The following is a 26,868-nucleotide window of genomic DNA, read 5'->3' as shown; positions in this document are numbered from 1 at the left end:
TGTTTAACTAATGCCTGGAAAGGTTCGGCATAGAAAGAATTGTCAGTACGCCTGAACCATCCTAGGACAGCCGGCTTCACTTCATCATCAGTGCTGAAATGCTGAACTGAGAAAGATTTGTCTCTTGTGCAATTTCACGACAGGTTATGCGTTGATTATCCATGTTTCGGCGTTCCACGCGCTGAATGTTCACAGGAATGACTGCTGTGGATTGGGAACCACCAAGGCCGGGGTCATCACTGATGAAAGTACGGACATCTTTGAAACGTTTACAACATTCAAATGTCTTACTGCGGCTGAGCGTCTCATCACCGTTCTGTGTTTGAAGTCTGAAAATATCTGCAGGTTTTACGCCTTCATTCACAAGAAATGTCCTGCTCCACGCACGCACTAACACTGTTGTCTGCCATCTTGATTAACGGTCTCTGGACTTACCCGCAACATGTGTGCCACCTATCAGTAATAGGACACACTTGCCACTTACTACTGCATGTGTTACCGTCACACTAGCATCCCGTTTTATACCTGTAAAGTTAAAAGTCCCAGTTTGACTTAAACACCCCTCGTATTACGTACTTTCAAGTAGAAATATACATATTCTGGGAAGTAATGCTGCCCAAAACCAAGTCTTCTCTTCGGAAACAAGGATAGGTCTTCATACTCCAACAGATGGGCTGCAATGTGTTAAGATGGGGATGGAGACAGAGTCTTGTTGGAAAGAATGGATCTTACTCTAGGATACCTACGTTCTCGAGAAGTCTTATGTGAGTGGGTAATTGATTTAAGTGGACTTGCCTTTTAAGTTATTTCTATGGTTATTTTTCCGTTTATGCTATCCCTCCCACTTGGTGCTTGGTTGGGGAGAACAGTGCTCAATCGTTTATAATCATGGAAGGAAATATGCCGCATTATTGGTATCAGTGGGACGAATACTGCCCCACTGTTGGTGTCAGTAGAAGCCTCAATGTTGATGTCCATGGAGGAATAGTGCCCCATATTAGTGTGTAGAATAGTTCTCCAAGGGATGGATAAAGGCAAGCAAAGGGCTTCATCTGGTCTTTAGTCTGGAGGCCACTGCTCTACAGGTACAAGGCTAACAGCGTCCTTTCAAGTTTTAATTTCTAAGAGTATGCATATCTTCACATATGGAGCTCATTGATGAAGACATCTAGAATTTGTTTTAATTTGTCAGCCTAGCTGATTCTACTACCTAGCGAAGGGATTTCCATGTTTTTGCACAAGGTTCACCCTTGAAATATTAGATTAAACCTCCTTTCCTCCAACCCTAAATTGTGTCCACATGTCCTATTCAAGAACCTAAGTTGTTACTACCTTTACAGGCACTGTTGGTTGCTGCCCTAAATTTACCAAAGATGAAGACACTGATGAGTATTGTTTCCCTACAGGTAACACAGGGCTCCTTACAATTCTTCTTCGGCTGGCTCTAGGAATGTTACTCCTCCTTGTTGCTATCCTGGTGACCATCTTCGTTTGCAGCAAACGTTGTTCACCTGTAAAAACCAAAGAATCAATAACAGGTAATTCTTCTTCCTAATTATTGTACAATTATGAAAAGAAACCTGTGCTGAGCAAATACCGAGGATGCCATTGCCGACATTCTTATGAAAAAGCTGAAAGCCTGGTTTTGCCAAGACTGTAGACTGCTTTGTCATGTTCAACACTTTCCGTATCACTGATCTTCAACAAGTGGGCAGTCATTGAATACAAAGTAAGAGCCAGGGGTGTGAAACTTAATTCTCAGTTTATTGCAAATCCACCTTCACACCAAGATTCACAGGATGAGTGATGAGTAGAGATGAGCAGACTGGGTTGGGTTTGGTTCACAGGAGGTTCAGCAAACCATGAAAGTTTATAGAGGGTGAAACTAGTTAATATTTCGGAAGTAGTCAACAATTTCTTTTGCTTTTGTAGGAAGATGCCTTCGTTTACAGTGTACGTTTTTTGTAACGTTTTAGTTTTGATGTTCCCATTTTCACTTGCTCTTCCATATTTTGATTACTGTATTTCCAATACAGTACTGTAAATGGACAGTGTCTAGCACAGGGTGGGGGGAAATGGTTTGGAGTTTCAATTTTATGACATGTTTGAAGCGACACCTTTTCCCTCTGTATCTCAGAAGTGTTGAACGCAACCAGTGACTATAATGTGCAACCTGACATCACATACTCCATTCTCGCCATACCCCCTGTGCCACAAGGTAAGTACTTTGTATATGTACATTATATGTATACAGTTTCGTATTTCCATAATTTATCAAAACTGTCCATTTTAGGTCAGTTTTTATTTGTCATTGAAAGGAAGAAGTTGCAGGGAGTGGATCTGTTGCTTAAAAAACTATCAGCTTTTCCTCTCTCTATGAATTCACATTTCTTGAATTAAATGGCCCCATGCACACTGGATGTTTAGCCACAACACATGGGGCTCCGATGTTTGATACCCATCCAGCCCCAGGGTATCAAACCCTGAGAGTCTTAACAGCTGCTCCAACTAGGTGGGGCACCTGAGGTATGTGGGTTTAGGGCAGTATGCATCCAAGGATGAATGTCTGGAATGCAACAAGTCTACATTCTGGGCATTTGTCCATGGCCACACACTGCCCTAAACAGAAGTACTGCTAGGTGTCCTGTTCAGCCACAGCAGCTGTCAGACCTTCATAGGTTTGTCAGCAGTGGGGCATCATCAGAGGTGTATTTACGACAAGGCACTTGCCTAGGGCGGCAGTTTTCAGGGGGGCTGCACCTCCCCCCAGAAGAAGGGATGAAAGAAGGGACACATGCGCTATAGGAACCAGGTGGGATACGAGAGAGGCTGCGAGCTGCTTGATGGTGTGTGCAGAGCCTGACTCTCGTTCCTGGAATGTCCAGAGCTGTGACTATGAGTGTCTTTTTCTCTATCGCCAGGGGGGTTAGTGGAAGGCTCTCCCGGGTAGGTTGCAGGGGTGTTGGAAAGGGGGCAAGGGGAGAGGAAAGGGAGGTGGTGTTGGTCGGTGTCTGTGGGGGCAGACAATTTTTGTGTTGCCTGGGGCAGCACAAAACCTAAAACACTACTTGGCTTCACGAGACCCCTGTGCCCTCCTCCTGAAGCTAAACCCTGAAGCCCTATATACCAGGGCTAAATGCCCAATGGCCCCATGGCCTAGGGAGTCCACTAACTCTTCTTAACAACTATCATGTACCTGGTGATGGAGGCCAATGGAGAGGGGGCTTCCCTTGCGGCTAAGTTCCAGACTCCCTTGAGTGGGAGCGGGAGTCAGGCCAAAAGTTGCACAGGTCGCCTGTAGGAGTGCTGGTTGGTGGTCCACCCAGAAGCACAGCTGGTGCACAGAGATAAGTCTGAAGACAGTTGGTGCCTGTGCGAGGTATGCAAGCCCTTCCGGGATTTAGAGCCGGTACAAGCCAAGGTCAGGTACCAGGTGGGAATCAGAGCAGACGTAGTCAGATGGGATAGCCGAGGTCATACACAGAGGACCAAGAGAGAGAGAGTATCCGTAAGCCAAGCCGAAGTCAGATCAAGGGTTAAGCAGAGTAGACAGGTCCATGAGCAAGCCGAGTCGGTAACAGGAAAGCACAGGTCACAATAACACAGGAACCAGGAACAGGGCACGGGGAGCTAGAGATCATCCAGCAACTTGAGGAAGTGATGAGCCTCCTTATAAAGGCCGTTTGGCACCAAACTGAGGCTAATGTGTGCTTCTGCGGGCATGCAGGGTACTGGCAGACGTGCCAGATCTTCCAGAACTTCTGCCGTGGACAGGACCCTGACAATAACCCTCCAGTTCATTTGCTACATAGTGGATAATTGCATTGTTAGCGGTAGTTTTTTTGCCAACTGGTAGAAGAGGCAAACAAAAGGGAAACTTTTTTTCTTAATTTTAAGGACTCCAAATGACCTGAGGCGCTGGCCCTTGATTTCCATTATAATAAGCACATTTCTATTCATTGTCAGTCCTGACATTCAGAGCATTCAGACATGAGTGCCTGCAGGGTGGACTGAATCAATGCATTCTAAAATAGTCCACTAATGACCTTACACAAACCAGCCTTTGAAGCCAACACCAAAATTACAAATTTCCCAATCTAGCCACCGGTCCTCACCTGTATCTTTCACCATATACTGGTTAGGGTATCAATGTAAGGCCCAGGGGTGGACTGACAACTCATGGGGCCCCCGGGCAATAGGGGATCATGGGGCCCAAACTCAAAAAAGCCTATAAAAAAGGTACCAGGGGCATCTCATGGGGCCCCCTACTGACCCCGGGCCCTCGGGCAGTGTCCGAGTTTCCAAATGGTCAGTCCACCCCTGGTAAGGCCAGCCATACATGGTTCAAAATTCAACCCATTTTTCATCTGAAAATTGGACCTAAGAATAAGCGGCCGATTTTCGCTCTGTTAGTGGGTCAGTGGCCCCAGACGATTTTCGTGGTTCCTCCCCTTTTCAGTGATCGGGCATGTTAGAAAATTCATGAAAAACAACCAATTTTCGACTCAATGATGGTCAAATCGTACGATCGTTTTTCCGAAAAGAATATGCGCATGAGCCGTGATCTGGAAGGAACAGAAGTTTCGCCTGATATATGGGGTGAACTTTATGACTCGGTTGGTCGATTTTCAAAATCATCGATGGCGCCATCGGATTACCGAGCGAACGACGTTTTTGATTTTCGGGAAGAAAAATCTTTCGGAATTCTAACCATGTATGGCCTGCATAAGTCTTCTGTATATATTACATACTTTATATATTGGATGACAATTTCAGTTTTTAATCTTTCAGATGTTCCGGTGACGACAAAGGAAAACCATGAAAATGTGAGTTTTGGAAAAGTTGGATGCTGTCTTGGATGGTTGACGTAGCAGACTTGATTCTTACAATTCTTACGAAAAAACAGCTTGACCTTAATTGCAGTTTGGGAGGAAAGAAAATAGATAGCAAGGTTGACTAGCACAAAACACTAGCTGATGTCTCCAACTTAAAACTCTAGTAGTGTTCTCAAAATTATCAGTGTTGGGTGAGGCAGGTGCAGGGGCGGACTGACAACTCATGGGGCCCCCGGGCAATAGGGGATCTTGGGGCCCCTGTGTCCTTGCCCAAACTCAAAAAAGCCTATGAAAAAGGTACCAGGGGCATCTCATGGGGCCCACTACTGACCCCGGGCCCTCGGGCAGTACCCGAGTTTCCAAATGGTCAGTCCGCCCCTTGGTAGGTGGGTAGAAAAACAAAAATGGTTAGACATGTGTCACCAGGGAGCCTCTGTTTTAGATTCAACTGTATAGGGCAAGAAGAGAGAAAGCAGCGCCACTCTAAGTATAGACGGTTAAAATCAGGCAGATTTCATGGTAAAATTGCACTCACATAGATAGGTAACAGGTAGGTATGTCAAGTGATGGAGGTCCAGTGGGAGCATCAGGTCCTTTGGCCACGCTCTGTGTGTTTTCCTGCCGCTCCGGTGGTGTCCAGGGCTCGTGGAGTAGCAGAGGAGGCTCACAGGGATGATGTCACCGCATGGAGCGGGTTTCCAAGATGGCGTGCGTTTGGAGCATGCTCACTCTTTCGTCAGGCCGATCACACTTTAACCGTCTAAACTTAGAGTGGCTCTGCTGTCTCTCTTCTCTAGCTGCATTAGGAGTATCTACAAGCTCTTACAGCCGGCTGCCCCCTCAGACAAGTCCGTACTACCACAAACCCCCCACTACAGATGGACTTGGACACCACCTCCACATGGACCTTCTACTAACCCCCATTGCTGATGGTCCATCCCCAAACGCACACAGGGTAGATGTGTCTTAGTGCGCCCTCCCCCCACTCACCTCTGAATATACTGTATAGGGCCACTGGCGGCCTAACAGAAACCAATCTCTTCAATCTGTAAGCTTCCTGAACTAAAGATAATCTAACCATTAAAGAAAAAGCTTGGGGTTCCAGAAAAAACAAATATACATACTCACCTTGATGCTGCAGCTGTTTCCCACCAGTTCTAAGCCAAGAACCGATCAATCACATGACAGCTGATTGCTCAGTTCTTTGTCAGCTTGGAGAGGAGAGCAGTGACTGTCAGTCACCGCTCTCTGCTCTGCCCCTCCAGCATTCGTTGGAGCATTAGGCAGGAGCAGCTGGCCCCAGTCAGGATCCTTCCAGAGCTTGGACCCAGAAGAGAAGTATGACCAAAAAAGTTTGGACCATACTTTTCTTTTAGAAGTGAACCTGCTGCTTTGCCCTGCATTGGCAAAGCATGGGTTGACTTTTAGAAATCCTAACCATTTGGTTTCATTCTCTTCTCTATGCCAGGATCCTATATAGGGGAAACTCAGCTTCCTCCGGTGGAAAACATGGACACCAAAGTTCCAATACTGGAATCTCATGTTTCGTGAGAAAACCAATTGTTTTTAGCTGTTGTGTAATCCTTGTCTGATTTTTGTATTCATTGTTTGTTGTGTGTTTTTTATTTTGTTAGGATGTCGTCTACACCACGGTGAAACCCAGATCAAGAAGGCAACCTGCTGCTGACCTTGATAGCATTTATCAGAACATCTAATCCTAAAGGAAGTCTCCACCGGGGTCCCAGATATTAAAGCTGAACTTCATTTATTGTTTGTATTGCATAGTTATAGTATTTTATGTTAGTATGCATATTCCATACCTGTGGGATCACGGTGAAAGTAGAAGATCACTGTAGTAGATACCACCACTACAGATATTGCTGTGGTCTTCAAAGTGGCTTCCCTGCTCATTCAGTACAACTGCTATTCACACAACACCTTGTATTTTAGCAACGAATGCAAAGCATTTTCTGATTGGTCCAAGTGGAAGTCAAGACGGATCATGGGATCAGGAAGGAATTTTTTCCCCTGCAGGAGCAAATTGGATCATGCTTTTGCTGAGTTTTTTTTGCCTTCCTCTGGATCAACTGTGGGTGTAGGATTATAAATATATATATATATATATAAACAGTTGTGTTCAAAATAATAGCCGTCAGACATCACTAACCGGATCAATCACTGTTTTTGGTAGAAATGATATTTCTACATGGCAAATAATTTTCTAGCAGGTGTAGTAGAGTAATAGAAATCCAACAGACCCGACAGTCATGACATGCATGCTGCTGATTCTGTGTCATTGAATCACTCATTGAAAGGGGCGTGTTCAAAATAATAGCAGTGTGGAGTTCTATTAGTGAGGTCATTCATTCTTTGAAAAACAGGTGGCAATTATTGCCCTTATTTAAGGAAGGAAGGCAGCAAATGGTGTACATGCTGGTTACAGTGCATTTCTCTCTGAAATTCTGAGGAAAATGGGTCGTTCCAGACATTGTTCAGAAGAACAGCGTACCTTGATTAAAAAGTTGATTGGAGAGGGGAAAACATATAAAGAAGTGTAGAAAATGATCGGCTGCTCAGCTAAAATGATCGCAAATGCTTTAAAATGGCAACAAAACCTGAAAGACGTGGAAGAAAGCGAAAAACGACCATTGGAATGGATAGAAGAATAGCCAAAATGGCGCGGACTCAGCCAACAATCAGCTCCAGGAAGATGAAAGAAGGTGTGACGTTCCCTGTGAGGACTGTTACAATTAGAAGACGCCTATGTGAAGCCAAGCTATCTGCAAGAAGCCCCCGCAAAGTCCCAGTGTTGGAAAAAAGACGTCTGCTGAAGAGGTTACAATCTGCCAAAGAGCACATTGACTGGCCTAAAGAGAAATGGCGCAACATTTTGTGGACTGATGAAAGTAAGATTGTTCTTTTTGGGTCTAGTGGGCGGAGACAGTTTGTCAGAGGACCCCCAAACACTGAATTCAAGCCACAGTACACTGTGAAGACAGTGAAGCATGGTGGTGCAAGCATCCTGATATGGGGATGTTTCTCATACTACGGTGTTGGGCCTATTTATCGCATACCAGGGATCATGGATCAGTTTGAATACATCAGAATACTTGAAGAGGTCATGCTGCCTTATGCTGAAGAGGAAATGCCCTTGAAATGGGTGTTCCAACAAGACAACCACCCCAAACACACCAGTAAAGGTGCAACATCTTGGTTCCAGACCAACAAGATTGACGTTATGGAGTGGCCAGCCCAATCCCCGGATCTTAATCCAATAGAAAACTTGTGGGGTGACATCAAAAATGCCGTTTCTGAGGCAAAACCAAGAAATAGAGAAGAACTGTGGAATGTGGTCCAATCATCCTGGGCTGGAATACCTGATCACAGGGACCAGAAGTTGGGTGACTCCATGCAACACAGATGTACAGCAGTTCTCAGAAACAGTGCGACTACAACCAAATATTCATGAAGTCATTCAAAGGAAAGCAAAATCTTCAAACATTTCTCAGTTTATATAGTGAATGTTTGAGTTTCTAAAGAAGAATACAAACACTGCGATTTTTTTGAACCGTCTAATATTCACTTTTCTTCAATTTTTTTAGAGGAACAACACAAATTTGATCTATTTTTCTTCATGTTGTGATTTGGAATAGAATGTGTCGTGTTCCCAATGCATTTGTGTGGATGGAAATAAAAGCTATTAGAAGGATTTTCAGCTTTATTCACTTTTTTCAACACACTGCGATTATTTTGAACACAACTGTGTATATATGATCAACATGCAGAAATACATCAGTGGTTCATATAGTGAACTCGGTGTAGAGTTATTCCCCCTGAGGTCATCACAGAGGACAAGGGGGCACTCTTTACGTCTGGAGGATAAGAAAATTATTCTCCAAACACAGAAAGGTTTCTTCACAGTGAGAGCTGTGAAAATGTGGAATAGACTCTACAGCGCTCCGACAGGTATGGGATTGGCATACCTACATCGGTCCAAGCTGGTTCAATGAAATTATGCAATACAAACCACACCTGGGGTTCAGCTTTAGACTATTCCACTGAGTTGATGGATAAATGTCCTTCGTTCCAATTTCAGGATACTGTGCAATACTGAGTTGCTGTCTTCAAAATTCTGGGGCAGCTCTGGATCACATGACCTCTAAATGTTACATTGTTGCAGGTTGCCAGAGCCAGTTTCTGTCTTGCGCTCCTGTTGTACAGACAGTTGCGTCCCTGTTGAAAAGTTATTAACTGGTTCTCTTCAAACCAAGAGCTGGCCATACACTAGTAGACTTCTAGTAGACTAGAAGGAACGTACGCATGAACAATTGTACGAAAACTTTCAGCACATTTGAAGACTTGAACCATTGGAAAATACCTCAAAATGTGTTTTTCTTTTAACATTCAATTTTGAAAAGAATGGATATTCCTGAACCAAAGCCACATGCACTTGTTTGTTCATGAAAAATGTTTAATTCTGCTCCTTCAAATATCGTTGTCACCGATTTGGTCCCACCAATGGTTAGAAAATCAAGCAATCACTTCCTGACATCATTGCTTACTACAATCTGTGAATAACCACAGAGGTCACATAGTACAGGGCTATTCACAACAGCCTTGTACCATGTGACAAGCTGTGACCAATCACAGCTCACACAGTATTTCTCAATGGCGGCAGGAATGCCGCCAGAGCGAAGGAGAAATGATTGCTTTTATAACCTTTATGGGTGTAAAAACAATCAGTGTAAAAAAAAAAAATCTTCATCACCCCCCACAAGTAGTATCACTTGGTAGCCTTTATGGGTGTAAAAGCAAACAGTGTAAAAAAAGAAAAAAAAAATCTTCATCACCCCCACAAGTAGTACAGTGTCACTATGGTGACACTGTACTGCTAGGGTGACAGTATGTTATAAAAAAACATAAATAATAATATAAAAAAATAATAAAAATGTAAAAAAATGTATTATTATTATAATTTTTGGTTATAAACTAATTTGTATTATTTATTTATTTTTTTTTTAAAAAGATAGACAAATACATGTTGGCCAAGATTTATGAAGAAAGATTATTTATTTGCAAAACTTTATAAGAAAAACACTTTTGTTTTAAAATTTTTTGGACTTTTTTATTTATCTAGCAAAAAAAAATAAAAAATCCCAGTGGTGAATAAATACCAGCAAAATAAAGTTTTATCTGTCTCAAAAAACGCTAAAAAATTCATATGGGTACAGTGTTGCATGACCGCGCAATTGTCATTCAAAGTGCGACAGCGCTGAAAGCTGAAAATTGACCTGGACAGGAAGGGTGTAAAAGTGTATGAATGTCTGTAGCTATGTATGAAGAATCGGCTCCCAGAGCTGAGATCATCCCAGAGCCTTTTGAACCTGTTGAGATGAGCAGCAAGGCCTCCTCTCTCAGGTGCCCAAACTCAAAAAAGCCTATGAAAAAGGTACCAGGGGCATCTCATGGGGCCCCCTACTGACCCCGGGCCCTGAGTTTCCAAATGGTCACACATGAGGGGTGGACTGACCATTTGGAAACTCAGGGCCCGGGGTCAGTAGGGGGCCCCATGAGATGCCCCTGGTACCTTTTTCATAGGCTTTTTTGAGTTTGGGCAAGGACACAGGGACCTCATGATCCCCTATTGCCCGGGGGCCCCATCAGTTGTCATTCCGCCCCTGCATGTATGTGCGCACATTGGGCACATCGCGGTGCTTCTTGGAGCCTTCAACAATCAACGTTGCTTTCTGGGTTTTTCGTCTTACTCATCAGCATCACGGCTGCACAGAGCCCCCACCCCTACTACGGGGACATTTCAATGTCATACTTCCTCCCTGTTATCCTCAGTACATCTGCGGTGTGTATTGTGACATTGCTGCTCTGAGCACAGACGGAGTCACACGGTGTCGTAAATCCCACACACCATCCATGATATTGCAATGTATTTATGATTGGGACCTAACGATCGGCTGAGCGAATGACAGAAGAGAGCCCTGTGTTAGTAAACAAAACAGACAGAGGCGACGTTCCCTTTTTTTTTTCAGGGAGTAAAAACCGGCACATCGTTTAGAAAACAGTAAACATTGTGAGGCTGCTGTTAGAAACCACAGGACCCCATACAGCCAACCTGACAGGGCCCCCCAAGCAAAAAAAAACACAGTTTACTATACTTCAGTTATTAATGAACGCAGCGAGTGATCGGTACTGATCGCTCACTGTGTTCATTCAGGAAAGGAAGGGGCTGGTAAATGGGACATATTTACTGGAACCATCCCCAGCTCTCCATCCTGAAAGATCCTATTGTCCTAGTGCTTGCAGCTGCCAAAAGGAAGGAGGGAAGCTAGCGTTCCCTTTTTTTTTTTCAGGGAGTAAAAACCGGCACATCGCTTAGAAAACAGTAAACATTGTGAGGCTGCTGTTAGAAACCACAGGACCCCATGCAGCCAACCTGACAGGGCCCCCCAAGCAAAAAAAAACTTAGTTTACTATACTTCAGTTATTAATGAATGCAGCGAGTGATCGATACTGATCGCTCACTGTGTTCATTCAGGAAAGGAAGGGGCTGGTAAATGGGACATATTTACTGGAACCATCCCCCGCTCTCCATTCTGAAAGATCCTATTGTCCTAGTGCAGGGGTAGGCAACCTGAGAGCCGCAGGACTACAAGTTCCATCATGCCTCTGCAAGTCATAGCTGTAACTGTCAGTTTTGTCATCTTTGCAATGCCTCATGGGAAATGTAGTTCCACAACAGCTAGAGAGCCGCAGGTTGCCTACCCCTGTCCTAGTGCTTGAAGCTGCCAAAAGGAAGGAGGGAACCTGGCAGCACTGTAGGGGTGTGGGGGGCCTGGGCAGCAGGGGGAAACATATGGTGCACAAGGGGGGTGATGTGGGGCAATTACTGGAACCGATCCCCTGCATGACTCTCTCTGCAGCAGCTGAAAGTCGACGGGAGGGAGAGGAGAAGAAGTCAGCTTTCAGCTGCTGCAGATAGAGCCATACAGGGGATCGGTTCCAGTAATGGCCCTTCCGCTGTTCCGATCAACCTCCCTGCCTATATCTGATTCACCCAGTTTCATGGGCCCCCCTGCTGGCCTGGGCCCCCTACAGGAGGATTGGTGGTACCCCTTTATCCATGGCCCTGCGCTCAGTTAACCCTTTGATTGCCCCTAAATGTTAATCCCTTCCCAGCCAGTGTCAGTACAGTGGCAGTGTATATTATTAGCACCAATCACTGTATTAGTATAATTGGAGATGTCAGTGCCATTTAGTCAGTTCCCAACCAGTGTCAGTTAGTGTCAGATTGCCCACCGCACTATCACAGTCCCATTCTAAGTCGCTGATCGCCATCATTAGCAGAATACAAAAATATATATATATATATATATATGTCACGGTCCACCCACACGCACACGCCCACAGCGACTAGCTAACCAAGGTGTGCACTTGATTTGGGGTAAGAGGGAATAAGGGGGACTTAATCTGAATATATCTAAGTATATAAGACCGGCCGTGATATACTTTCACAGCCCGCACTACCTCTTGATCACCACCGGAGGGAGACTCCACTCCAATCCAGCCGGTCGACCACACACTGGCAGACACGATCTTACATACAATCTGGTGCACTGATTAGAGTTGAGGAGCAGCTTAGCAATCACACACCCTTCTAGGATTCCTCTAGCTAGCCTCCAAGCCAGAACCCCGGTGTCAATCACTCTTCCACTGTCCACACACCCCCACATCAGACACATTACAAACGGTAGCTTGCCACCAAACAACAGTTTATCCGCAGAACGGTCTGCTGGGACACCACACACACACACAGATCTCCGTCTGGCAGACCTGTCACCCTTACAATCTGCACGCAATCTGCCAACACGCAGTGCAATTGCATACAGATTGGCAGTGAACTTGACCGAGCATATAAAGACACTAAAATACAATACAATCTAATCTCTCCGGAGATATGAGCCCGAGCTTAAGTACCCAGAAGTCACTTATTAATTTTATGGTTTAATATCCTGAAAGTGGGCAGTGCATAAAATATGTACAAAGTATAAAAAGTTACAGAAAATACAAGAAATACAAGAAGACACACAATTGGCTATTCACTATAAAATAAAAGGGAAATAAAACAGAAATAAAACTTTTACCAAGATTTATCCTGGGACTGGAGCAAGTCAGAGAAAGTCCGCAATTCGTCAGTCAAATAGAACGTGCTCCATACGAATCACAACGTCCATACCTCAAGTCCTCAATTTATGGGAATATGGACGTAGGCTGGACATGAGTCCTTGGCCAATCAATCCTGGGGGGGTGTTCCTGTACTAGCCCACAGAACGTTCTGAGTGCTGAAATGCCCAAAGTCAATTGGACCAGGAACGGTTTAAATCACCAAGTCAGGGATTGAATTTCCGACACCAGAGCATCAGTCCGATCGCAACAGTACCAATCACTGTTCAGCTTTTGTAATCCAGCGCCACATAACCATTTCCTGCATTTTTCTGGCATTCTACATAGGCCACAAATACTGTTTTTACATGCAGATGTAGCCCACAGAGTGCCCAATCAGAAGGAAGTATTTTCATCTCTCTGCAACAAATATTTTAGCTTTTATGAGAGATGAAATCTATTCCTTTGATCTGTGTATATACTTTAAAGCTCCCCAGACAGATCGGAGCCCCCCTGGTGTCATGAAGCCGAAATGTCTGCGTTCCTCTTTTAAACTTCAGGAAGGTGGCAAAGTCTGATTATATATATATATAGGCAAATCTTATTGGCACCCAGGTGCCACTTCCAGCCTGGAAGCTGCTCTGTCTTTTCAGATGCTAATGGGAGAGCATATGTCCCTGAATACCTATAACTGAATATTTCTTTAAAGACAAGGAATGAAACTAAATTTACAATTACATATTGCTACTGATCACATCTCAGTTTAATCACTTGAATCCCACATCTATGTTACAATCTGTGTATATATATATATATATATATATATATATATATATAAAATATATATACAGTCATGGCCGAAATTGTTGGCACCCTTGATATTTCTCCAGGAAATCATGTATTTCTCACGAAACGTATTGCATTAACACATGTTTTGCTATACACATGTTTATTCCCTTTGTGTGTATTGGGACAAAACAAAAAAAGGGAGGAAAGAAAGCAAATTCGACATAATGTCACACAAACCTCCAAAAATGGGCTGGACAAAAGTATTGGCACCCTTTCACAACTGCGGATAAATAAGAATGTTACAAGCATGTGATGCTCCTGTAAACTCACCTGGGGCAAGTAACAGGTGTGGGCAATATAGAAATCACACCTGAAAGCAGATAAAAAGGAGAGACGTTCACTTAACCTTTGCATTGTGTGTCTGTCTGTGCCACACTAAGCATGGACAACAGAAAGAGGAGACGAGAACTGTCTGAGGACCTGAGAACCAAAATTGTGGCAAAATATCAACAATCTCAAGGTTACAAGTCCATCTCCAGAGAACTAGATTTGCCTTTGTCCACAGTGCGCAACATTATCAAGAAGTTTGCAACCCATGGCACTGTAGCTAATCTCCCTGGTCGTGGACGGATGAGGAAAATTGATGAAAGATTGCAACGCAGAATAGTCCGGATGGTGGATAAGCAGCCCCAAACATGTTCCAAAGACATTCAAGCTGTCCTGCAGGCTCAGGGAGCATCAGTGTCAGCGCGAACTATCCGTCGACATTTAAATGAAATGAAACGCTATGGCAGGAGACCCAGGAGGACCCCACTGCTGACACAGAGACATAAAAAAGCAAGACTACAGTTTGCCAAAATGTACTTGAGTAAGCCAAAAGCCTTCTGGGAAAACGTCTTGTGGACAGATGAGACCAAGATAGAGCTTTTCGGTAAAGCACATCATTCTACTGTTTACCGAAAACGGAATGAGGCCTACAAAGAACAAAACACAGTACCTACGGTAAAATATGGTGGAGGTTCAATGATGTTTTGGGGTTGTTTTGCTGCCTCTGGCACTGGGTGCCTTGACTGTGTGCAAGGCATCATGAAATCTGAGGATTACCAAAGGATTTTGGGTCGCACTGTAGGGCCCAGTGTCAGAAAGCTGGGTTTGCGTCCAAGATCCTGGGTCTTCCAGCAGGACAATGACCCCAAACATACGTCAAAAAGCACTCAGAAATGGATGGCAAAGAAGCGCTGGAGAGTTCTGAAGTGGCCAGCAATGAGCCCAGATCTAAATCCCATTGAACACCTGTGGAGAGATCTTAAAATTGCTGTTGGGAAAAGGTGTCCTTCCAATAAGAGAGACCTGGAGCTGTTTGCAAAGGAAGAGTGGTCCAAAATTCCGGGTGAGAGGTGTCAGAAGCTTATTGATGGTTATAGGAAGCGACTGATTTCAGTTATGTTTTCCAAAGGGTGTGCAACCAAATATTAAGTTAAGGGTGCCAATACTTTTGTCCAGCCCATTTTTGGGGTTTTGTGCGACATTATGTCATATTTGCTTTTCTGCCTCTGTTTTATATTTGTTCCAATACATACAAAGGGAATAAACATGTGTATAGCAAAACATGTGTTAATGCAATACCTTTTTTGTGTGAAATACTTGATTTTCAGGAAAAATATCAAGGGTGCCAACAATTTCGGCCATGACTGTATATACAGTGGGGATCGAAAGTTTGGGCACCCCAGCTAAAAATTTGTATTAGTGTGCATAAAGAAGCCAAGGAAAGATGGAAAAATCTCCAAAAGGCATCAAATTACAGATTAGACATTCTTATAATATGTCAACAAAAGTTAGATTTTATTTCCATCATTTACACTTTCAAAATAACAGAAAACAAAAAAATGGCGTCTGCAAAAGTTTGGGCACCCTGCAGAAATTATAGCATGCACTGCCCCCTTTGCAAAGCTGAGACCTGCTAGTGTCATGGATTGTTCTCAATCATCGTCTGGGAAGACCAGGTGATGTCAATCTCAAAGGTTTTAAATGCCCAGACTCATCTGACCTTGCCCCAACAATCAGCACCATGGGTTCTTCTAAACAGTTGTCTAGAAAACTGAAACTGAAAATAGTTGACGCTCACAAAGCTGGAGAAGGCTATAAGAAGATAGCAAAGCGTTTTCAGATGTCAATATCCTCTGTTCGGAATGTAATTAAGAAATGGCAGTCATCAGGAACAGTGGAAGTTAAAGCAAGATCTGGAAGACCAAGAAAATTATCAGACAGAACAGCTCGCAGGATTGTGAGAAAAACAATTCAAAACCCACGTTTGACTGCACGATCCCTCCAGAAAGATCTGGCAGACACTGGAGTTGTGGTACACTATTCCACTATAAAGAGATACTTGTACAAATATGGTCTTCATGGAAGAGTCATCAGAAGAAAACCTCTTCTACGTCCTCACCACAAAAATCATCGTTTGAACTTTGCAAATGAACATATAGACAAGCCTGATGCATTTTGGAAACAAGTTCTGTGGACCGATGAGGTTAAAATTGAACTTTTTGGCCGGAATGAGCAAAGGTACGTTTGGAGAAGAAGGGACACAGAATTTAATGAAAAGAACCTCTGTCCAACTGTTAAGCATGGGGTTGGATCAATCATGCTTTGGGGTTGTGTTGCAGCCATTGGCACAGGGAACATCTCACGAGTAGAAGGAAAAATGGATTCAATAAAATTTCAGCAAATTTTGGATGGTAACTTGATGCCATCTGTGAAAAAGCTGAAGTTAAAGAGAGGATGGCTTCTACAAATGGATAATGATCCTAAAGACACCTCAAAATCCATGGGGGATTACATCAAGAGGCGTAAACTGAAGGTTTTGCCATGGCCTTCACAATCTCCTGACCTCAACATAATTGAAAATCTATGGATAGACCTTAAAAGAGCAGTGCGTGACAGACAGCCCAGAAATCTCAAAGAACTGGAAGACTTTTGTAAGGAAGAATGGGCAAAGATACCTCAAACAAGAATTGAAAGACTCTTGGCTGGCTACAAAAAGCGTTTACAAGCTGTGATACTTGCCAAAGGGGGCAGTACAAGATATTAACTCTGCAGGGTGCCCAAACTTTTGCAGACGCCATTTTTTTGTTTTCTGTTATTTTGAAAGTGTAAATGATGGAAATAAAATCTAACTTTTGTTGACATATTATAAGAATGTCTAATCTGTAATTTGATGCCTTTTGGAGATTTTTCCATCTTTCCTTGGCTTCTTTATGCACATTAATACAAATTTTTAGCTGGGGTGCCCAAACTTTCGATCCCCACTGTATATACCAATGGCCTCCAAACTGAGGCCTGGGGGCCAGATATAGCCCTTGGCTTGCACTTATCTGGCCTACTGACACCAATGATGGGACACCATTTCTCCTACTGACACCATCAATGGGGCACTATTCATTTCATTAAAACCAATAATGGTTCACTGATGCCGGGGCATTTACTAACCTCACTGGCCACAGTCTGGCCCCCCCCCCCCTAAAGCCTGAAGGACAATAAACTGGATCCATGCTTGGTAATTTTGGAGACCCCCTATCATAGTTTGCAGATGCTGTAATTTTCATGCAAACCAATCAATATACATGTATTATTCATTCCATTAAAACCAATGATGGTGCACTGATGCTGGGGCATGTACTAACCCCACTGGCCACAGTCTGGCCACAGTCTGTCCCCCACTGGTGGGCGGGGCGAATCACATCAGAGGGTGTGGCCGGAGCTGCACAGGAAAAAAAAAACAGGGACCAGGGCTGTGGATAAGGGGGCACCATCAATCCTCTTGTACGGGGCCCAGGCCAGAAGGAGGGCCCAGGCAGCTGGGTGAAGTGGATATGGGCATTGATTGGCATGGTGGGGGGGGGCAATTACTAGAACCGATCCCCTGTATGGCTGTGTATGCAGCAGCTGAAAGCCGGCTTCTTTTCCTCTCCCTCCTGCTGCCTTTCGGCTGCTGCAGAGAGAACCATACAGGGGATCAGTTCCAGTAATTGTCCCCCCCCCCTTCCCCCCCGCTGCACCTACCACCCTCACTGTGCACCATACGTTTTCCCCTGCTGCCCATACTCCCCTGTGTACACCCATAGTGCTGATGGCTTCCCTACATGGATTCCTTCACTGGATTATGAACACTAATTTGAGTATCTAACACTGATATTGCTGTGCTTTGTAGTACCACAGACGCTCTTTATACTCCATTTGAATATTGGATGGACATATATGCATCACATCAATACTATTATACACGTTTTATTATAATTAGGTGTTCACATTGTTTACCTTAATACTTCATTGTACATGTTTTGTGGGTTTTATTGCCTTTGCCCTTTGTGCTAGCAGCTCTTAATTTTCAGCTCCCGTCATATATTTTGCAGTATATATATATATATATATATATATATATAATTAAAATAAATAAATAATATAATAATTATATTAGTTACATATTTAGGTTGATAAAAGACGCAAGTCCATCCAGTTCAATCAATAGAAAAAATAAATAAAATATGTATAAAACCCTTCCATCCCTCTTGTATTGAACTGTATTGTTGCTGTATTTTCTCCCGTTATAATGTAAAGTGCTGAGCAAACTGTTGGCGCCATAAATCCTGTATAATAATAATAATAATAATAATAATAATAATAATAAAACCTTCATATACTGAACCCTATATCCACAGTTCAGAGGAAGGCATAAAGCATGGTCAAATTTTGGGGAAAAAAATCTTTCTTGATCCCCCCCACAAGGCAATTTTATACTGAACATCTTCTACTTAGGCTGAGTAGTAAAAAAAAATAGATTTATCTACACGACCTGACGCTAGGAAACAGCTACAGTATCTCCCAGAAATGAGTCCCCCCCCTCACATGTTTGAAAATATTATATCTTTTCATGTGACAACACTGAAGAAATGACTCTTTGCTACAATGTAACATAGTGAGTGTACAGCTTGTATAACATGTAAATTTGCTGTCCACACATAGCCATTAATGTCTAAACCGCTGGCAACAAAAGTGAGTCCACCCCTAAGTGACAAGGTCCAAATTGAGCCCAAAGTGTCAATATTTTGTGTGGCCGCCATTATTTTCCAGCACTGCCTTAACCCTCTTGGGCATGGAGGTCACTAGAGCTTCACAGGTTGCCACTGGAGTCCTCTTCCACTCCTCCATGACGACATCACGGAGCTGGTGGATATTAGAGACCTTGTGCTCCTCCACCTTCCATTTGATGATGCCCCACAGATACCCAATAGGGTTTAGGTCTGGAGACATGCTTGGCCAGTCCATCACCTTTACCCTCAGCTTCTTTAGCAAGGCAGTGGTGGTCTTGGAGGTGTGTTTGGGGTTGTTATCATGTTGGAATACTTCCCTGTGGCCCAACCTCCAAAGGGAGGGGATCATGCTCTCCTTCAGTATGTCACAGTACATGTTGACATTCATGGTTCCCTCAATGAACTGTAGCTCCCCAGTGCCGGCAGCAATCATGCAGCCCCAGACCATGACACTCCCACCACCATGCTTGACTGTAGGCAAGACCCACTTGTCTTTGTCCTCCTCACCTGGTTGCCTCCACACACGCTTGACACCATCTGAACCAAATAAGTTGATCTTGGTGTCATCAGACCACAGGACATGGTTCCAGTAATCCATGTCCTTAGTCTGCTTGTCTTCAGCAAACTGTTTGCAGGCTTTCTTGTGCGTCATCTTTAGAAGAGGCTTTCTTCTGGGACGACATCCATGCAGACCAATTTGATGCAGTGTGCGGCGTATGGTCAGAGCAGTGACAGGCTGACCCCCCACCCCTTCACCCTCTGCAGCAATGCTGGCAGCACTCATACGTCTATTTCCCAAAGACAACCTCTGGATATGAAGCTGAGCACATGCACTCATCTTCTTTGGTGGACCATGGCGAGGCCTGTTCTGAGTGGAACCTGTCCTGTTAAACTGCTATATGGTCTTGGTCACCGTGCTGCAGCTCAGTTTCAGGGTCTTGGCAATCTTCTTATAGCCTAGGCCATCTTTATGTAGAGCAAAAATTCTTTTTTTCAGATCCTCAGAGAGTTCTTTGCCATGAGGTGCCATGTTGAACTTCCATTGACCAGTATGAGAGAGTGAGAGCGATAACACCAAATCTAACACACCTGCTCCCCACCTGAGATCTTGTAACACTAACGAGTCACATGACACCTGGGAGGGAAAATGGCAAATTGGGCCCAATTTGGACCTTGTCACTTAGGGGTGGACTCACTTTTGTTGCCAGCGGTTTAGACATTAATGGCGGTGTGTTGAGTTATTTTGAGGGGACAGCAGATTTACATGTTATACAAGCTGTACACTGACTATGTCACATTGTAGCAAAATGTCATTTCTTCAGTGTTGTCACATGAAAAGATAGAATCAAATATTTACAAACCTGCGAGGAGTGGACTCACTTCTGGGAGATACTGTAACCAGTTTCACTATTTCTACATTTTCTATATTGGGTCCGCAGATTACAAAAGTTTCCCCAAATAGGTTTTCACACGTTTGCTTCACACTTCTTGTTAAATACAGGAAGAAAGATAATTTTGCTCTCCTATTAAAATTTTCAGCATTGCTTGTCTACGCATTTCTCGACAACATGACAAAAATCTCTGCGCTGTTAGTCTGTAAGTAAATGAAATGTAATTCTTCTTTTATTATATCCAGGGCTTTTTTAGCGAGAGCGCACGGGGGGGGGGGGGCGCAGTTCCAGCACTGAACATATATAATGACAAGGGGTACTGACATGTGCTGGAGGGTCTATTAATGCTGGCTGCTGGGGGATCTATTGTTGCTGGTGAGATCTATTGTTGCTGGGGGGAGGGTAACTGTTGCTGGAAGGGCTCTGCTGTTAAGTTAGGGGTCTATAGTTGCTGGCTGCTGGAGAGTCTATTGATGCTGCCTGTTGGGAAATCTGTTGTTGCTGCTAAGGGTCTATTGTTACTGAGGATGGAATCTATTGTTGCTGGAGAGGGTCTATTGCTGCTGTTGGGGGATTTATTGTTGCAGGGAGGTCAATTGTGGCTGGAAAGGATCTACTGTTGAGTTAAGGGTCTATTGTTGTTGGCTTCTAGAAAGTCTATTGTTGCTGGCTTCTGGAGAGTCTATTGATGCAGGCTTCTGGAGAGTCTATTGATGCTGGCTGTTGGGAAATCTGTTGTTGCCAGGGATCTATTGTTGCTGAGGATGGAATCTATTGTTGCTGGAGAGGGTCTATTGCTGTTGTTGGGGGATCTATTGTTGCAGAGAGGTCAAATGTTGCTGGAAAGGATCTACTGTTGAGCTAAGGGTCTATTCTTGCTGGCTTCTGGAGAGTCTATTGATGCTGGCTGTTGGGAAATCTGTTTTTGCCAGGGATCTATTGTTGCTGAGGATGGAATCTATTGTTGCTCCTTAGTAAGTACGGTCTGCCAGGTGGTTTTGTCGATTGGTTGAAAGTCTTGTATAAGGGGGCGGAAAGCTTTCCTCTTGCTAATGATTGGTTTGGGCAGTCCTTTGAGGTTGGCTCTGGGGTGCGCCAGGGTTGCCCTTTAAGTCCCCTGCTCTATGTGTTTGCAATCGACCCCATCATCAGGAGGCTAGAGAGCAGCATGTTGTGTGGGGTACCAGTGTGGATCCTGAACAGGGGCGGACTGACCATTTGGAAACTCGGGCACTGCCCGAGGGCCCAGGGTCAGTAGGGGGCCCCATGAGATGCCCCTGGTACCTTTTTCATAGGCTTTTTTGAGTTTGGGCAAGGACACAGGGGCCCCATGATCCCCTATTGCCCGGGGGCCCCATGAGTTGTCAGTCCGCCCCTGATCCCAAATGACCTATATCGACCACTGCGAACCCTTCAGGTATACATACCAGTCTATCTACTTCCAGCATTCTATAGTATATTGAATATATACCAACTAGAGTGTTTAAATTTGGAATCGAACCAGAAAATGCCTCCAAAATATAATTGTGGCCCATGAATAGAAAACTAATCGTATATTCATACAAAATATATCACTATAGATAATATGTCAATGGGTTCAACATGGGAGTAACATCATCTAGCTCCATGTGATATTGGCAGGAATAGGGATAGGATGTTAAGTGATTGTCCCCACCCATTGTGGGCGATGACCACACAGCACCACGTGACACTGGTCACAAGTATGGGCACCCAGTATGGCCCCTTATGGCTCTGAGGAAGAAGCAAGGCCTCGAAACGCATCAGACAGTTGGGTCTTTCCATGTTCTACCACCAGTCGCTATGCTTCGTGAGCTGGCACTTGTGGTTTTATTATGACAAGCTGTGACACGTCAGTTGGTTTGTTACTACGTTTTTATCAATCAAGTGAAGCTTGGAGCAGGGGTGGACTGACAACTCATGGGGCCTCCGGGCAATAGGATATCATGGGGCCCCTGCGTCCTTGCCCAAACTCAAAAAAGCCTATGAAAAAGGTACCAGGGGCATCTCAAGGGGCCCCCTACTGACCCCGGGCCCTCGGGTAGTGCCCGAGTTTCCAAATGGTCAGTCCGCCCCTGGCTTGGAGGATAATGCACTAGGCTGGTGCACCCTCTTCTTTGCTCTGTCTTTCTTGGGCAAAAGATGCTGCCTGCTATGAGCGTGGAGTAGGGCTCATTTTCTCCAAAATTACTTGGTTACTCGATCTTCTTCCACTCGCCCTCCAGAGGATTTTTCCGCCTCCTTCCTGGCCAGGCCATTTTTCCATTTTTCGCTGCACCCAAATTAAATTTACGCCCTTTTTTTCTCACGTATAAAGCTTTCTTTTGGTGGTATCTGATCACCTCTGTGTTTTTTTATTTTTTGCGCTATAAAAAAAAAAGGCCGACAATTTTGAGAAAAAAAAACAATATTTTTGACTTTTTGCTATTAAACATGACCAGTAAAAAAATTTTAAATAACAAATTTCGTCATAAATTTAGGCCAAAAGGTATTCTGCTCCCTGTCTTTGCTAAAAAAAAATCCCATTCCGTGTAAATTACTTGGTTTACGTGAAAGTTATTGCATTTAAAAGTGGAGGTATAGATAATGAGATTTTTAAAAAATAGATATTTTTACTAGTAAAGGTGGCGATCAGCGACTTACAGCGGGACTGCAGCGGGCATTCTGACAACAAGGGGGGAGGGGGACTGACTTGGTGTCACTGACATCCCCAGTGCAGTGGCAGACTGACCATTCGGGCACGAGGGCCCAGGGTCAGTAGGGGGCACCATGAGATGCCCTGATACATTTCATAGGCTTTTTTGGGTGTGGTTTGAGTCTGGGTGAGGACACAGGGGCCCCATGATTCTCTATTGCCCAAGGGGCCCCATGAGTTGTCAGTCCGCCCCTTCCCCAGTGACAGAAATACAGTGATCAGTGCTAAAAAAAAAGAACTGACACTGTACTAATGGCACTGGGCAGGAAGGGGTTAAAGGGGAAATTGGAGTTCAGATTGATACTAGACTGCATGAGAGAGTGAACTCTGTGTTCATCACAGAGGACAAGGGGGGGCTCTTTACATCTGCAGGAAAAGAAATTTAATCTCCAAACACGGAAAGGTTTCTTCACAGTGAGAGCTGTGAAAATGTGGAATAGACTCCCTCAAGAGTTAGTTCTGGCCAGCTCAGTGGATTGCTTCAGAAAAGCCCTGTATTCTTTCTTGGATACACAGAATATAACTGGATATAACATTTATAGGTAAAGTTGATCCAGGGAATATCCGATTGCCTCTCAGGGGATCAGGAAGGAATTTTTCCCCTGCAGGAGCAAATTGGATCATGCTTTGCTGGATTTTTTGCCTTCCTCTGGATCAACTGTGGGTGTAGGATTATAACTTTTTTTTTTTTTTGGTTGAACTGGATGGAATTTTGTCTTTTTTCAGCCAGACTAACTATGTAACTATGAGAGATGACCAAATGCCTAGTCTCCAATGGAATCCCCGAACAGGATTTTCTCTGGCTAAGTTAAGAATTGTGCCGTCTTGACTTCCATCCTTGAGTTCAAAGGGTAATCAGGTGGCTGGGGGGGGGGGGTTGTTTTCTTCGGTTTTGGATAGCGTGAGGAAATGTTAAAGCAAAGTTCAGGTTTTCATTGTTTATGACCCCATAGGGGAGATTATCACATCCTTCTTGGTCAACAGGACGGGAAGTAATGGGAATCTCTCATGAATACAGACAGCAGTTTAATCACTTTAGATGTGGGGGCTGGTTATGTTTTATGATATTTCCATCAATATTTGTGTCCTGTTGGGTGATTTCCCCACACGTGTGTACCAGTAAGGCACTTTCTATGCACACTGGGGACTTTCAGCGTGTTCTGTTAACATACAAAAAATGATATCGCATTAAATTAAATCTCTATTACCCCCTGGTTCACATCTGTGCGGGCTGCAATTTGCGTGGGCACGAGAGCCCATTCATTTGAATGGACACCTGTGCCCTGGGAAGGAGTTCCTGCACTCCTTGTGAAATCGCAGCCCGCACGGGAACTGAGGTTGGGATTTCCAGTGCTAGCAGCGTGCCATTAGAACTAATGGTACTCGGATGCAGGTCCCGCTTTGCTCTGTGTGGGTGGTGCGGCTGCAGGTTCTTGTGTGGGTCCCTCAGCAACACCACCCTTACAGATGTGAGCCAGGGGTAAAATGTATTATTCTTTTTTGAGGTTTCTACAAACATTTGTATTAGCAAAACACATACAGTATATTAAATAAATGACCCCATACAGTATGTATTTATTTATTACAGGTACTTATATAGCACCATCAATTCACAGAGCACTTTACATATATATTGTACATTCACATCGGTCCCTAACCCTCAAGAAGTGTACAATCTAAGGGCCCTAACCCTCAAGGGGCGTACAATCTAAGGTCCCTAACCCTCAAGGGGTGTACAATCTAAGGTCCCTAACCCTCAAGGGGTGTACAATCTAAGGTCCCTAACCCTCAAGGGGCGTACAATCTAAGGTCCCTAACCCTCAAGGGGCGTACAATCTATGGTCCCTAACCCTCAAGGGGCTTACAATCTAAGGTCCACAACCCTCAAGGAGTGTACAATCTAAGGTCCCTAACCCTCAAAGGGCGTACAATCTAAGGTCCCTAACCCCTTAAGGGGAGTACAATCTAAGGTCCCTAACCCTCAAGGGGCGTACAATCTAAGGTTCCTAACCCTCAAGGGGCGTACAATCTAAGGTCCCTAACCCTCAAGGGGCGTATAAAATCTAAAGTCCCTAACCCTCAAGGGGCGTACAATCTAAGGTCCCTAACCCTAAAGGGGCTTACAAACTAAGGTCCCTAACCCTCAAGGGATGTACAATCTAATGTCCCTAACCCTCAAGGGGCGTACAATCTAAGGTCTCTAACCCTCAAGGAGCGTACAATCTAAGGTCCCTAACCCTCAAGGGGCGTACAATCTAAGGTCCCTAACCCTCAAGGGGCATACAATCTAAGGTCCCTAACCCTCAAGGAGCATACAATCTAAGGTCCCTAACCCTCAATGAGCGTACAATCTGAGGTCCCTAACCCTCAAGGAGCGTACAATCTAAGGTCCCTAACCCTCAATGAGCGTACAATCTGAGGTCCCTAACCCTCAAGGAGCGTACAATCTAAGGTCCCTAACCCTCAAGGAGCGTACAATCTGAGGTCCCTAACCCTCAAGGGGTGTACAATCTAAGGTCCCTAACCCTCAAGGGGAGTACAATCTAAGGTCCCTAACCCTCAAGGAGCGTACAATCTAAGGTCCCTAACCCTCAAGGAGCGTACAATCTGAGGTCCCTAACCCTCAAGGGGCGTACAACCTAAGGTCCCTAACCCTCAAGGGGCGCACAATCTAAGGTCCCTAACCCTCAAGGGGCATACAATCTAAGGTCCTTAACCCTCAAGGGGTGTACAATCTAAGGTCCCTAACCCTCAAGGGGTGTACAATCTAAGGTCCCTAACCCTCAAGGGGTGTACAATCTAAGGTCCCTAGCCCTCAAGGGGTGTACAATCTAAGGTCCCTAACTCACATCTATACATACACATACTAGGGCCAATTTAGACAGGATCCAATTAACCTACCAGCATGTCTTTGAAGGGTGGGAGGAAACCAGAGTACCCACAGGAAACCCACACAGACACAGGGAGAAATAGCAAACTCTAGACTGGTGGTTAAATTGTGCAGTCTTGAATTTGACATTTATTTCCATTCAGTTAAAGCTGGTTCCTTCAGTGGGGTAAAGTTAATTATTAACATGTCATGTCATAAATCTGCTTCATCAAGAGGCATATACAGTATATTGCCAAAAGTATTGGCCCCGCCCTCCAAATCATGTGATTCAGGTGTTCCAATCCCCTCCATGGACACAGGTGTATACAATCATCCCCTAGGCATGCAGACTGCTTCTACAAACATTGGTGAAAGAATGGGTCGCTCTCAGGAGCTCAGTGACTCCAAGCGTGGTCCCGTGATAGGTGGTCACCTGTGCAATAAGTCCATCCGTGACATTTCCTGGCTACTACATATCCCACGCTCAACTGTTAGTGGGATTATAACAAAGTGGAAGCAACTGGGAACAACAGCACCAAGTGGTAGGCCACGTCACATGACAGAGCGGGGTCAGCGCATGCTGAAGCGCACAGTGCGCAGAAGTCGCCAACTGTCTGCAGAGTCAATAGCTAAAGACCTCCAAACTTGGTGTGGCCTTCAGATGAGCCCAACAACAGTGTGTAGAGAGCGTCATGGGATGGGTTTCCATGGCCGAGCAGCTGCATCCAAGCCTTACATCACCAAGCGCAATGCAAAGCGTTGGATGCCGTGGTGTAAAGCATGCCGCCACTGGACTCTAGAGCAGTGGAGACGTGTTCTCTGGAGTGACCAATCATGCTTCTCTGTCTGGCAATCTGATGGACATGTCTGGGTTTGGCAGCTGCCAGGAGAACGGTACTTGCCTGACTGCATTGTGCCAAGTGTAAAGTTTGGTGGAGGGAAATTATGGTGTGGAGGTGTTTTTCAAAGGGAACTCTTAAGGTGCCAGTATACCAAGACATTTTGG

General features: G+C 44.5%; 1 protein-coding gene across 1 annotated transcript in view; it reads left to right on the top strand.

Moving 5' to 3' along the window:
• The window catches only part of LOC149441771 (uncharacterized), a 90,875-nt gene that overhangs the window by 22,624 nt on the left and 41,383 nt on the right, over positions 1 to 26,868 (top strand). The window contains exons 8-9 of the mRNA XM_089656900.1: positions 1,341 to 1,389; positions 2,138 to 2,218. Coding sequence (XP_089513026.1) covers positions 1,341 to 1,389; positions 2,138 to 2,218 — 130 coding nt within the window. The remainder of the gene's footprint in view (positions 1 to 1,340; positions 1,390 to 2,137; positions 2,219 to 26,868) is intronic.

The sequence above is a fragment of the Staurois parvus genome, unplaced genomic scaffold (assembly GCF_062004578.1).
Source record: "Staurois parvus isolate SC_StPar_1 unplaced genomic scaffold, SC_StPar_1.0 ptg000948l, whole genome shotgun sequence".
Taxonomy (NCBI): Eukaryota; Metazoa; Chordata; class Amphibia; order Anura; family Ranidae; genus Staurois; species Staurois parvus.
This window is presented reverse-complemented; position numbering and strand designations above follow the sequence as displayed.